Source organism: Pleurodeles waltl, chromosome 9 (genome assembly GCF_031143425.1).
Source record: "Pleurodeles waltl isolate 20211129_DDA chromosome 9, aPleWal1.hap1.20221129, whole genome shotgun sequence".
Taxonomy (NCBI): Eukaryota; Metazoa; Chordata; class Amphibia; order Caudata; family Salamandridae; genus Pleurodeles; species Pleurodeles waltl.
This window is the reverse complement of record NC_090448.1, coordinates 385,627,440-385,642,979: the sequence shown is the minus strand read 5'-3', so window position 1 is coordinate 385,642,979 and position 15,540 is coordinate 385,627,440. Positions and strand designations below refer to the sequence as shown.

At 44.4% G+C, this 15,540-nt stretch overlaps 1 protein-coding gene across 2 annotated transcripts in view; it reads right to left on the bottom strand.

Moving 5' to 3' along the window:
* RTN1 (reticulon 1) overlaps positions 1–15,540 on the bottom strand; it is a 587,255-nt gene that overhangs the window by 66,630 nt on the left and 505,085 nt on the right. Inside the window, exon 1 of one of the 2 annotated variants that reach the window (XM_069207016.1) lies at positions 3,432–3,738. The exons of the other annotated variant lie outside the window; for it this stretch is intronic. Coding sequence (XP_069063117.1) covers positions 3,432–3,492 — 61 coding nt within the window. The 5' untranslated portion in view covers positions 3,493–3,738. Of the gene's footprint in view, positions 1–3,431; positions 3,739–15,540 lie in introns of those variants that run through there. 2 annotated transcript variants of the gene reach the window in all.

Below are 15,540 nucleotides of genomic sequence, written 5' to 3'. Positions count from 1 at the left end.
TTCCCCAACACACCTATTTCGCATTTTAAAATTGCCCAAAAGGATGAGCTTTTTCCAGGATGATAAAGTTGATTCCTGATTGCGTGGCACGACATCAGATGTAAAGTAAGCAGAATGTACTGGAGATGACTGATCGATGACTGTGAACATTCTGCAAAGAAAGACAAGTGTTTCTCCCAAGTGAGTCATTGCTCAAACGTTAGTCACAAACACACATCTTGCCCTGTCAGAGGATTTATCTAAACAGACACATTTTTAAACCTACTCCTAGCAGCATAGTAGGCCTTGTGCACAAGAAAACTTCAACGCGCAGTTTTCATAAAATGTTTACGAATTATATATTTAAGCAATGCTAGTAAACAGAAAGCTCTACACAAAACTAAAGTATGTTTTTACAAGAAGGGATTAAAAATAGTTCCCCAAATAATTTTCTACATAATCATTTTCAGTGAATTGTTATAACTAAAAACAGGGCTGAGATGATGGCAAACTTTCAGTCTGTCAGAGGTGAACATCCAAGCTGCTTTAGCAACCAGGAGCAGTGATGACCACAAAGAACCTAAAGCAACACTCCTTAAGTATTAAACGTGCGCGTGCAAATACTGGGGAAATGAGGAATTAATGTGGCAACCGGACCCAGAACTACCAATTCCCCCTGTTATTCTTCATTTCTTAGTGGACCCTTTCGGTCCAAATTCTAATGGACGGTATTTCCTGAGCCTTGGAGTTACCACTCCAAGTGGCATTAGTAACTCTGGAGGTGATGGCAATGCTGCATTTTTACAGGGCCACTTATGACGAGGGCCCTCCTGGCAAGGGCGGGACAGGGGAATGAAAGTGTGGAAAGTATAAGCGAAGAAAGATGCTATACACATTTCTACAAAATTATATTCCACATGAAATTGCATACCTGTATGTTTTTATCCTTCTTCCATTGTTGATGGCTTTTTCGCTAGATTCAGACCTGCTTGGAGAGCTATGAAGTACTGGAATATTTCATGAGGGACCCTTCAATACCTATTGCCTTATATCCATTTTAGTTGTGAATTTGCTAAATCATATTTTGACCTTTTTCCACAGTGCTCTTAGGAATAAGCCATTATGAGTTTGGCACATGGGCTGCCAAACCACTGTGGTGGCATGGCCTGTTCTGCTGGAGCCCAATCACTGCATTTAGAGATCCCCATTGGCTTGATAGGAATCTTTTTCTCAAAACTGATTCTGTCTGTATGAGTGGAACACTTTCTGAAGAAATGTCATGCTGGCTGGTCACCATGTCCCAAAGACAGACTGGCAATTTTATATGTTCTGAAACAAACCCCTACAGTGGATGATTCTTGCTGAAACTTTGATAAGCAATGAAAATTTGACTTTTCACCAAGCACATGGGTGGGGTCAGTATTTTTTTCTGTTCTGTCACACATAGCTTCCACTAGCCTTGGCAAGAGTGTGGTCATAAAATGTAAATCTGAATTTTAAATATAGTTTAATGGAATGGGCAAACTCACAACCAGCTTGACATGAATAGGTGATTTCTTGCTATTAGGATTGCAATTGTTGCCAGGGTTACAGGGTGGCACTGCACCATTGGGGACACTATGCACCCAGGCCTGCGCTTCCTGTTGCAAGCCATTTAATTTGGTACTTCTATCAAATTGCTTTAATTGAACACAACAAAGACTACAACTCCAAAAGCACCTTAGGTTATTCAATAAAAACGCATGCCTGGAAACTAACTCGCCCCGGTGACATGGAGTCATCTGATAATAACCTTAATTATTGGGAAAATCCACTTAGGGTTGAGCAGCTGTGCTACATACCTATTACACAGATAGACTATTAAACAAGGAGAGAGTAGTGTCAAAAAGATTGCCAAAATGGAAAGCTGCATAGGCTCATTTCAATAGCTGATATCACTGTTCTGATCAAAACAGAACTGGTGGGTCTTCGATCTCACCTGCATGCACACAAACACAAGCACCCCCCTGGGACCATGTCTTTGTGAAGATTCGAGCATCACATTTCAGGCTCATAGAACCCCTCCAACGGATTCCCAGCAACAACAAACGCTGTTTTCTGATGGCCACAACCCCTATCATCAATGATTTCTGGACATCTGCCTTTGCTGTCAGTTTTCTTTTCCCAAAACAGCAGTGTCACAATATACGAACGTTTTGTATAGCGCCGAAGTTTGATCAAGGCAGGCGCCCGGCTCGCCAGGTTGATCTCCATCACACAACAAGCAACCACGTCACGTCTAGACCAATTCATGAAAAATAAGAGGAGCGAGCCACAGACACGGGATTCACCATTTCCAACCACGCTCCGCGTTGCCTTTGTGAACAAATTATGGTACAGAGCTGAACGCTGAATTTGTTCAGCATCAAATGATAGTCATTATGTTTTAAAAATTCCCTTAAGTGGTAAACTCAAAAATCCTACAAGGATACTGTTGTCCTTGAATCATCATATTCACTGTGGGAGACGAACGAGAGTGATGCCGAAGGCATGCGAATGGCTTTTATATATTATAAAACCTCGAATTTGATATGAGAAATAAACAGGACTTCCTTGAATGTATTTTCATTAAAAGCAACATAATCCTCTTGGGGTTAAAACCTGTAGTTATGGAAATTCGTGTTCTTTAATATACTGATATGGCAGCTTCGTCGGTTCGTTCAGCTTGCAGGTTGTAAGAGATAGTATTTACAAATATACACATCAAGTTGTTGTATCCACTGTGTTTGCTGTTCCTGTCAGAGACACAAAGCAACACAAAAAACCCTACAATCTTTAAATAAGGAAACAGTGAATTAACCCAGGCTGTGTTTCTATACAGTGGTAGCTCTTCCAACCCGCTGCGTAAAGCTCCGTCAGGCTCCGACCCTCCCAACAAAACAAAGAAAGAATGCCAGCAGCCTTGTCTGATGCTGAGCGAAAATGGCTGCACAGCTCTCTGAAGCGAGCTGGGAAGGTGGCCACACCCAAATGTTGTAATGGAGGTGGCGAAATACACTGGCTTCCCTAAAACATCAAAAAAGTAAAAAAAAATGCACCACAGTTTCCAACAATGCCCAGCTATGGAATATTTAATGATAGCTGTTTCCTGATAAATTATTTCCAGCGTTTCATGGGTGCGTCTATCGCAATTGTAAGAACCCCAATATTTCTAATGTTAACACCGCTGCATCATCTGGGCGCCCTTTGTGTTGCCGGGAGACGCGGATTTGACAATGGGTGTGTCCCCTTTTCAAGGGTGCAGAACTACAAGCCGCCTGGCCGACAAGCATCGCACGGTTTAAAGATTACAAAGCATTGCATGTCTGTTGACGCTCAAATAGGCACCACAAAACAACTGATTACGTTACAATGGGTTGCAACCTGTCTCTTCTCTGGAAAGGCAGCATGCACGACGCAAAAGGATAACGTACCCTGGCCCTTCCAGTTGCTCCACATGCACTCCATTTTGGTAGAGTCAGCGCTGGCCTGCATCTTTCGGGGAGGGATCGGGAATGACTGGTACGTTCTTCTGGGGGCGCCGGGATGTCACTCAGGCATTCCAAGGCATGAATGGGCTGTGGGTACCACTGCCGCGTGCCTGCCTTAGCTCCAGAATGATGCTGAGCAGGAGAGGAGCGCGCGCCAGTGAGGGAGGGGAGGGAGGGCGGGCGCTGAGCGCTGCAGTCTACACTGCAGCAAATCAGCGCGGTGATGTGAAAGCCCCAGGGACCGCGCGCCTCTGGATGAGGGACGCGCACGTGCCTTTCACACTGGAAACGTCCACGAGGAAGCTCTTTGCTAAGAGACGCGCATTAGACAATTGCGCCGGGAAACCCTAAATGGAACCCAAAACTCCAAGAAATAGATTACGTTTAACACAGAGAAAGCCCAAATCCCAACACTCGTCGTTTGTCGAGATAAATATAGTAGGCCTTTTTATCTACAAACAACAGGAGGTGTCATTTCAAAGACCCAGGGCACTGCTGCCTTAAAAGAGAATGACCAGTTCCGTAAATCCTAACAGACCAACCAGTTTAGATTCGCCAACCTCTTCCTCCCACGGAACCAGGGATGCCCACCGCCTGAGAAAGAGCAGGATTTGTATTTATTTGGCGCTGAAAGCTTAGTGCAGGAAATGTTGTGCACAGATCGACACGCGCTGTACAAATCCGCTTACGGGCGAAGGCATGTAGAAACCGAGACTGCATGCCTGGGGACATTGAGACGTTATTGAAAACCGAGATTGCAGGGCGGGCGAGGGGACATTGAGACGTTACGTCTAGAGAGAGGACCAAGTGGGGCAGCCCTAGCCAAGGGAGCTCCAGGCCCTCCCAGGGTCTTTTCTCAAGCAAAGAGTGTCCATTTAGTTTCCCCCCTCTTTTCGAGCGTGTTTATGTGTCCTTAAACTCTGCAAACTCGTCTCATTTACATGATGCTGACCTAAAAGTTCCTGCATGTATAGATGTGAGAGTTAGCACTGGCATGGCTGCTGATGTTCTCCCAATAAGCAAAGGAACATAAACTTATCCACGACACTCCCACTACAACAAAAGACTATCAATGCAAACTCTCACCAGGGTTTAATTAAATGTCAGACAATGAAATCACACACACACACGCACGGATGCTCACACACACGCACACACACTTGGCGAGTATGCTTTTTTAGTAGTGGTTTGTTTATTTTCTTTTTACTGTAAGACCTTTTCTAATATGCACTAAATGGGAAAACTTATGTTGCGTTGTGGCAGTTAATAAAATAACATTCTATGGACCATTCCACTTAGTTCACGTGATATGCATGTGTTTTTAGGCAGTTATCAGTGCCAGTTTTGTGATTTCTGCTGAAGTTGCTTGTACTCTGGAGGACACTGCATGGGCTTCTCAGCATTTCATCCTTTATAAAGTTGATAAAATGGGAAGCATTTGTTTGACAACACAAACTCTTGCTATTTAGAATGCTTTATAATGCTACAATATGCCTAAATATATTTTACAATTAAATATGTTATGTTAAGCTCTGCATGAAACATATTTGCATATTTTTTTAATGAAAACATAACGGTTTAAATGGAATTTAAAATTACCATCGAATGCAGAATGCAACACGTGGAAAAGAACAAGTGTCAAAAGTACGGGGTCACTTTTAGTTCACATGTTTCATTTATACACCATAGAGTTATACAAAAAGCTCAACTATTTGTGCATATTGCAGGAAATCTCTGTTTACTGATGATCATTCAGAATTCTGTACAGCACTGTGTTTTTATGTAGGAAATGATATAATTTATGTATGTCAGTTCCTTTGAGATATATTTCAGTGTTCTTAGACTGCACCCAATTTATCCCTAACTCCTGTTACAAACTCTGAATTAAGTCATCACAGTGAGTAAAGCCCTTATAAAGAGCTGATCTGCAACAATGTGCCCGATTCCAGAAATATGAGAAGTATGGTAATACCGCACTCCACAGATTAATCATGTGCTCCAATCTCACTACAGTAAATTATTCCTCATTACAGCCTTTAAAAAACGAATAGGGCAGTCATTTGTACTCATGCTAATACCATAAGGTGCAGTCTTGGAATTATCCCTGTCAACATTGTCACCTGCTAGATCTTAAATGTTGAATATCTTGAGTCAAATATAGCAGCAGCTAAATCTCAAATCTATACCTACCCAATCCTGATGGTACGATCGAAAGAGAGAGCAAGGCAAATGTTTCCAGGTGGCATAGTGGGGAGGTTACGAGACTTTTTGAGGAGGCTCTTATTCCACTTCATTGGAGTTATCTATCATGAATTAATCCACAGAGGGGGAATGGTGCCTCCTCTGCAAATGCATCTTTTTGTAAAAAAAATTCTGTGAGGAAAACATTTTTCCACGTGGTGAAAGGTATTCCTCTACAACACAGTAAATCTGGTGGTGATCTGTTCCCCATCAGTGGTAGAGTTACTCCAGCCATTACATGAGAGGAACGGCGACCACTAAGAATTTGGGAATGCCAACAAATGCAAGGAAAATCATACCTTAAAACACTCACTTCTCCCATATTGAATGAGTGTTATGATCTGTAGTTTGTTTCTTCACCAAGAGTAAAATAATGTTAAATGTGTTATTGATGCCTGGGTGACAATGGAACCTATGCTGCCGTTGATGTCATAGAGCAACAGGCTCTGGGGATAGTGAAGCTTTTAACTTTGTCAGCTTACCAGAGTATGATACATATTTATGAGCCCCTAGTGCCACCTTGCACCACATTTGCAGCCTTTATTTAGATGGAAATTAGGCATTAAGTTGGCATTTCCCACGTGCCATATTTACAAAGTGGTGCAGTGCTTGCATTGCGCCACTTTGTAAACCCTTGCCCCACATTATGTCTGAGCCAGGCATAATGTATGCAAGAGGGACGTTCCCCCGTCAGGGGAGCTGAAAAAATTGTGCAAGGAAATCTATGGGCTTTTGTGCACCATTGTTTTTGGCACTTTTAACACCTGCTCAAAGCATGGGCTAAAAGGGGGCTTCCATTATTTAGAATGTACCCCTATGTACTCTGCATGAGTAGCTCCAACATTTTGTCACTACTCCTGCAGAGTACATCAAAAGTGTCACATAGAATGACGCCGTATTTTAAATATGGTGCACACATGGTGGCGGTAGGGGAGCGCAGGGAAAGTGGCACTGCACTCGGTGCAGCGCCACTTTCCATAAATCAGTCCCTATCTCTTGAGGGTTGGTGGTCTGAAACCTACAAGAAATAAACCTTTAAAAAGCTCATCTATAGGTTTGGAGTGTCAATGAATTTAACACTGGCGACGAGCCCCTACTAGGGGACAGGTGTGTGACCACCAACTTCCCCGTGAACCTACATTTACAACTGGAAACTGGATACCAAGACATTGAACACACAGTTTACTATTGTAGATGACTATGAGTATATTTATCACTATAACTAAGAAGGAAGTTTCAAGTAATTGGCCAACTGGAATGGGTGTCAATTACTAAGCAGCTGTAATTTCAAGTGTGTCACACATGTATGTGCAGATGTGCCAGGATCTGAATGATGCAGTATGGTGACACAAAAGCTTAAATTACAAATTCATTGATTTACATTTCATGTGGGGCATTGAGCGCGTCTTTTGTAGTTTTGTCAGAAACTGCATTTTCACCCTTTAAGAAGGCCTCATAGGTTACATCATAGCACTTGTCTTGCCAGTGTCCGTAGGATTATATGTGTGAGCACAGTGACTTGTACACTTTTTTTCCTGGTCAAAAGACTCAGCAAGTGGAAATGCAATGAAGCTCCTCCGCGGTGACACGCACACCTTCTTTTAAAGGTGAAGTTCTTAAAGGGATCACTCCTCTCTAATATTGGATACAGCACAATTGTTTCTGTGCTGCACATCCGTGTGTTTTGCCCGTGTTTGGAGGATAGCAAGTATAAGCGTGGTGACGCGCTCACCCTCTCTTAAAGGCAAAGTTCTTAAAGGGGTAATCTTCTTCAATATTGCATAGAGCACAGTTGTTTCTGTGCGGCACATCTGTGTGTTTGGCCAGTGTTGGGAGGATTACGAGTATAAGCCCGGTAACACTCACATTCTTTACTGTGAAAAAGATTTCCTTGGGCATAACTGAGCATGCATGCTCCTGAGTGCTGACGCGCACATCTTCCTTTAAAAAGCATATTCCTTAAAGGTGCAAGCAAAGAGTGAAGTCGAACAAAACAAGTACGTTTCGGTAGGGTTACACATACAAACTTTTTTTTTAGGATCAATGATGCACACACCATAATCAACAACTGTGCACACAATTCTTTTAGGATCGGTGATGCGCATACCATACTTTTAAATTAAAGAAAAAAGAAAGGAAGACATTTCAGGGAACATGCAAATTCTGAATGTCACATATTTGATTTGGTTATTTGTTGTACAATTTTATTTTTGTTTTACAGCTGGTAAAACACAAGTTTACTATAACAATAGTAATGGCAGCAACAAATATGTCTCAGCCACCACAATTCTTAACTGACAAGGGTGATCCAATATTACCTTGGAAAAGGTGGAGGCAACTATTTGACTCATATTTAATTGCAATAGGAGTGGAAAATTCTCAGCTGTAAGGAAACAAGCTATATTATTGCATAATCTGGGTATTGATGGAAGAAATGTGTATGAAAGCTTGGAAGAGTTTATGATTGGGCAAGATAAAGGAGAACCAGATAATGTATATGACATGTCAGTCATGATGCTGGAGAATCATTTTAGTTCTCAAATAAATGTAGTATTGAAACACCATAAGTTCTTTACATGGGTGCAGGGCAAACAATAAAAAAATTGGAAGCTATGTGACAGCACTGAAAACGTTAGCACGTACTTGAGAATTCAGTCAACTCACTGATTCTTTGGTGAGAGATCAAGTTGTTAGGTGTACTAACAATGTAAAGGTTCAAGAAAAACAGTTGGCTAAAAACCCTGATTTGAAAGAAACAATTGCCATTGTGGAGGGCATAGAAAGCACCATTATATGTGTACGAGAGATGAGAGGACAGGAATAAAGAAGCCCAAGTTGAGGAAAGTGCTATGTATAAAATGAAGAAAGAAAAGGACAAGCCTGGGGATGGGAAAAGGAATACTAATAGTGAGAAAGGCAATCAATTTCCTATTAGTGAAACTTACAAAATTCCCGGTGCGAAATGTTTTAGATGTGGCAGTGAAGGACATCTTTTGAATAGTCCGGGGTGCTTTGCAAAATTTGCCACATGTAAAAAGTGTGGAAAAAGGCACATTATGCACAAGTGTGTCATGGGACTAAAATACAAGGAGTACACTGTGTAGAGGAAGAAGAAAAGTTTGCATTGAGTGTGAGAGAAGATGGATTGGTGGATGGTGAATCTTTGGAGAGGCTTAAATGTGAAATCTCAATAGGAGGTAAGATGCTTTCGGTGCTGGCTGATTCAGGGTCACCATACACTATGGTGGGTGACAAAAACATGGTGTTCGGTGGAGATAAAATTGAGCTGTTACCGCCTGACATAAATCCTGTGGGTTATGATGGTGTCAAAATAGATGTCCTTGGTTATGCTGTGATGAAAATACAATTTTCCAATTGTGGCCAGAAGAGGTGACAGCTTTTGGGATGGAGACACCAGAGAGATATGGGAATTACCTTGGGCCCAAATGCACAATAGAAAGTGTTATTACTTTCATTGGATGGATTACCAGAAGATATGTGTTCCAAGTTTCCCAAGGTATTTGGTGACAACTTAGGGTTTCTAAAGAACTTTACAAAATTGTGTTAAAGAATGGGGCAACACATGTAGGAAGTAGAGTAAGGGAAGTACCTAATTTAATGATTGAACCCCTAAAGGAAGGAATAAGCAAGCTACTTAATGCTGGAATAATTGAGGAAATTGAATGCTCAGAATGGTTGGCTCCAGTGGTTTTGGCATCAAAGGATGGTGGAAACGTGACTGGAATGTGTGTGGACTTGCAGGGATTGACTAGGCATATTTGGGTAGACAGACAACCTCTACCCAATATATTGAAAACCTTAGCTGTGACTAAAGAAGCCAAGTTTTTTAGTGTCATGGATTTATCCTCTGCGTATCACCGGGTATTACTCGATCCTGAGTCCAGACACCTCACATCACTTGTAACTCTTTTTGGAGCCTATAGGTTTATCCTCATGCCTTTTGGGCTGGCCTCTGCTGCAGCTTGTTTCCAAAGGGTGATGAAAAAGTTGCTAGAAGGATTACACAAGGCCTTGTTTTTCCAAGACAACATATTGGTTTATTGCAAGAATCAGCAGGAGCACGATGAACAGTTATAGCAAGTATTAGGTCACTTACAGGAGACTGGTTTAGTGATAAAGAAAGAAAAGTGTAGATTTCGTGTGACATTGGTAACCTATATGGGGCATACAATCTCTGGGGAAGGAATAAGTCCAAAGCTGGATCTTGCAAATAGTATTGTTCAAGCACTTACCCCAGAAAACAAGGACCAAGTGCGTTCATTTCTGGGATTAGCTGAGTTCTGCTCTAAATGTATCCCAAGTTTTCCTAACCTATCACTGCCTTTAAGGTTGTTGCTAAAAAATAACTCCAGATTTGATTGGACAAAGGAATGTACTTTGCCTTTCAATGACATTAAGGACAAGATTGGGAAACTGCATACACCAGGGCATTTTGATGCTTGTAGGAAAACCACACTAACAACTGATGCCAGTGTTCGGTGTTTAGGGGCAGTGCTATCCCAGGTGGTGGAGGGTGAGGTCAGAGTAGTGGCTTTTGCTTCACGTGTATTAAAGGGTGCTGAAGAGAGATATTCGGTAATTGAATGGGAACCACCGGTTGTTACTTGGGTAATTTATCATTTTCAATTCTATCTGTGGGGAATCCCATTTTTGGTTACATCAGATCATCGTACACTTTGTCACGTTTTTACATGCAGAGAAGTGGAAAGTCCATCTCCTAGAATCAAAAGGTGGATGGAAGGTCTAACTGACTTCAAATTTGTTGTGGATTATGTCCCAGGGAAAACTAATGAAGTTGCAGACTGTCTACCAAGACTCCAGTTGATCAAAAACAGGATATTGGTGATGATACCATATTGATAGGATGGGTACGCGAGTTTGCAATTGATGACAAAGAATGGTGTAAAGCTGATCTTAATGATGTAGATTTTAGAATCCTTAAGGAATGTGTAGTGAAGGGTTGGCCAGCCACAAGGATGTTTCAAGCTCATTATATGGTTTTCTAAATGTTAAGGATCAACTTTGTATTGTGGAAGGGAAGTTCCTCAGGGGTGACAGAGTAATACCACCTTGCAGTCTCAGAGATAAACTCATAAATTTGGCACATGAGGGACGTCTTGGGAGGAGCTTGACCAAAGCTAGGTTGCATGAATGGTATTGGTGGCCAGGGATGGATCGTCCGACGGAAGAGGTTGTGAAAGACTGTGGCAGTTAATGATAAATGCAAGAAAACGTGTGGCCCTTTTAGCTTCAATAGAAATTCCCACTGAACCTTGGACCAAACTAAGACTGGATAATGCAGGTCCTTTGGAACTTTTGTATAGGAATGAGCAATGTGTTTTATTGTTGGTTGATTTTACTTCCAAATGGGTGGTCACCAAATGTGTACTATATGTAAATTCACAAACAGTAATTGAGTTTCTTACTGAAGAGTTTTCTTGGGAAGGTGTACCTGAATGCCTGATTACAGACAATGGAGTTCAGTTTTTTTCATAGAAGATGTGCATTTGTCTGAAAGGTTTGTCAATTGTGCATTACAAAACAGCTTTGTACTCACCACAAGCTAATGGTCTGGCAGAAAGTATGAATAAAATAGTGAAGAGTTGTGCCCAAAGAGCATTAAAAACTAAATTTTCTTTAAAAAATATGTTAAGAGAAACATGTGGGATCATCGAAACACACCAAATAGTGTGACTTCTGTTTCTCCATTTGTTGCGTTGAGAGGTAGATCACACAATAAACTGAGTCCAGCATGGTTAAAGGTTATGTCTTGCAAGAAAAATTTAAATATACCTGAAGATGATCTGAATTTCTGTTGCACATCACACCAGGAAAGGTATAAAGCTAGATTTGATAAGAAAACTTCAGCACACAAAAAAACAATGGGAAGTTGGTGATAAAGTGTTGATCAGGAAATCAGGTTTATCAAAGAAGGGTCGATCTAAGTTCATAGGGCCTTTCATCATTTCTAAGGTGAAGAAAAATGTAGTGATTCAGGATTCAGGCAATGTGTGGAATATCTTGAGGTTGACAAAGTGGAGTGACAATAAATTATAGTGTGATGATGAGATGACTGAAAATTCAGTGATTCTACCAATGCAAGATACAAAATGATAAACATCCAGCTCATATTGAATTTGCTAACAGGTCTAGGAACAAACCTGTCTGGCAAAAAGACTATGGCCCTCATTACGAGCCTGGCAGTGAGTAATAAAGTGGCAGTAATACCGCGAACAGCCTGGCGGTAAGTACAGCCAAATTATGACCATGGCAGTGATAACTCCAATAGACAGCCAATGTACCACACCAACCGCCAGGGCGGAAACAACACTCACCACAACGGTAGCCAACAACAGCCAGGCGGAAGACAATGCACCGCCCACCACATTAAGACACTGCAAACCACCACTTTTTCCGGGGCAGTACCAACACCAACAAAAGCCTGGCGGAAACAGAGCTGAGAAGTGAAAGGACTCACCATTGGAGACACAGGGAAGAACTACGCCACCATGGAACCCGAACTGCAAGTCTTCCCGATGCTCTTCTATGTAGTGCTCTACCTGGAACACTAACGCCGTTGAAGATGACGACGGTGACTACAGCCGCCTAGCACACAAGGGAGGAAAACAACAGTGATGCACACACACATGCACGACACACACCATACACACAACTAGCTGCACATATGAACCAATGGCACACGACACAATGCATTATAAAACACGGACCAGACTGCTGAAATACTGACAATGTATTAGCATAGCAAAACCCACCACATGATCCAAATATATTTACAGATGTTCATAAAGGGCTAATGCCCAGACCAAAGTCATAAGGGCACAAAAGGCCACAGGGCAATGTCCAAGGCCCAACCTGTATCCTGACACATCCGGAAAGAACACTGCAGGGGCATCATTTTGCAAGTGGGAAGGCACCTCAGGGGGATGTGGTGTGGGGGGCACCTCAGCCGAATACAGGAACTTCCCCACTGGTTCTGGAGGGGGATCCATGCCCATTGCTCTGTCCTGGGGAGTGCAAGGCTACAGTCTCTCGAGTGGTTGACTCCTTCCCCTTCTTTCCTGGTCGTGCTGGCTCCTCCCCCTTCTTTCCTGGTGGTGCTGGCTCCTTCCCCTTCTTTCAAGGTGGTGCAGGCCCCTTCCCCTTCTTTCCTGGTGGTGCTGGCTCCTTCCCCTTCTTCGATGGCGGTGTGGTATCCTTACCACCATGAGTAGGTGGTGCTACCACTGTTTCGTGGACTGTTTGGCTGAGGTGCTGGGCTGTGTCTTTGGTACCCTGCAAATACTGGTAGGACGGGGGGAGGGGTAGGGAAGAGGTCAAATTGGGAAAGGAAAAGGTTTTAAGGGACAGTGGGGCGGGAGGAAGGAGGAGTAATGGGAGTGGATGATGAGGGAGTGGTTGTTGGAGGTGTATGTCTGCTGGACCTGGGTGCAGGTGCATGGGCAGTATGCTGATGTGAGGTGGATGGCTGTTGGGTGTGTGAGTGCTTGCGTTTGTGTCCTTTAGGAGGGGGGACAGACAGGGTGGGAGAGGGCAGAGGGGACGTGTGCATGGTTGTTGTGGAGGTGCCTGCCAGTGAGGTGTGTGTTCTGCTTGGTGTGGTGATGCTGGTAGTGGATGTTGATGTAGTGCATGCTGGTAGGATTGTGGACGTAACTGGGAGGGAGGTGGTGGAGGAGGAGGAGGGGAGACAGTGGAGGCAGTGGATGTTGTAGTGTCTGCAACTGTATGGTGTTTGTATGAGTGCTTGTGGGATGAAGTGTGGTGCTTGTGTTTGCCTGTGCCACTCTGTATGTGTGCCTGGGATGGGTTTGGGTTGAGGAGAATGGGACTGGGAAGTTGTAGTTGGAGGGGGGATGGTAGAAACATGGACAATGGCTGCCATCAGAGAGGAGGCCAGAGCCTGAATCGATCTGTGTTGGGCCGCCAATCCACCATGAATGCCCTGCAGGAATGCATTGCATTTATGCATCTAGGATGCCAGCCCCTGGATGGCATTCACAATGGTTGACTGCCCTACAGAGATGGATCTCAGGAGGTCACTAGCCTCCTCACTCAGGGAAGCAGGGCTCACTGGGGCAGGGCCTGAGGTGCCTGGGGCGAAGGTGATGCCCACCCTCCTGGGTGAGCAGATACGGGCAAGTCACTGAGGGGCTACTGGGAGGGCGGTGCTGGTACGGGGGTGGCAGCTGTACCTGCAGCTGGGGTGGTCACAGAAATGTCCGCCACCACCAGGGAGCTCCCATCGGAGGAGGTATCAGAGTCTGTGTTGTCTCCTCCAGTCTCCTCTGTTGTGCTCCCCTCGTCCTCCGTCCCACTGGCTCCCTCAACATCGGTGGACTTTGGCTCCAGGGTCCTGTGGGATGCAGCTCCCTCTGTCACTGGTGCCCCTGCTCCTCCGCCAGATTATGCTAATGCACCCAAGGACAGGATTACAAAACAAGAAAGGGGGGGAGAAAAAGGATACATTGGTCAATGACTGCACCAACACCACCATTGGCATGCACATCACCATCACACACAGGGAACAGGCATAAGCACTATGCATTGCACTACCAGTGATATGGCTAGTCACTAAGGCAAGATGAGGACCACACACCGCCAACTGCAGCACACCTGGAACCCACGATGGCCTGCCTGAAATGGGCTGCTAAAAAGCGACGTTACCTGTATTTGCCATGCAACCATTACCCTTCAGTTGAACCACGCTGCAATGTCTGGCCTGGCATAGGAGCACCCACTAACACAAATCCACCACCCGGATACCACCCCACCAGCCAAAATATGTAATGAAATCCACTGTACTCACCCCCTTGTGGCTGCTGTGGTTCCCTCAAGCACCCATCCAGCTCAGGGTAGGCCACTGCCAGTATGCAGGCCATCGGGGGGGTCAGGGTCCGACGGGCACCCCTTCCTCATTGGGAGGCCATCCCCAGCTGGGCCTCCGCAGTCTCCTGTGCCCAGCGTTTCAGGTCCTCCCATCGTTTCCGACAGTGGGTGCTCCGCCTGTCATAGACCCCCAGGGTCCGCACGTCCTTGGCGTTGGCCCGCCATAATCCCTTCTTTTGATGGGCGCTAACCTGCAGAGGTAATACAGACATGAGAACTCCATTAAACAAACAGTCCAGCCTGTGACACACATGGCCCACCATACCCAATTGCATCACCATTGGCACACACATAGGCCAGCTCACAACAAGTACACTGCCAACAGACAATCCCCCACCCACCCTTAAACAATGCCTTTACACACATCCCCATGCATCCATGCCAAATGCAACGTGTACTCACCTGTTGGTCTGGAGGCCTGTACAGCTGTCCGTACTGGGGTAGAACCCCATCCACCAGTCGCTCCAACTCCTCCAAAGTGAAGGCTGGGGCCCTTTGCCCGGTCACACGGGCCATGATAGGTTCCAGACACAGGTCACAGCAGCACCCGCAGTGTAGGTCTTCTCCTGTTGATGGTCAGGAAACAAGTGAGGAATCAGATATAAAATGGCAGTCACGTCCGGGGCGGTGTACGCCTCCACCGCCGGCGTACATCCCCATTGGCCACTGTACTCCATAGGGCCCAATATTATCCAATGAGGAATCGCACGGCTGTGCAAGACCACCTACCACCACAATGCCCAACGTCGGTGGAATGACCTCACTTCCACCTGTCCCTCCATACAGGACAGGCGGTAGCCATTTCAGGGGGGAACAGACCTATTGACAATCACTGCATCACAGGTTAAATAGGCACATACTTCAACATTTACACCGTCCCAAT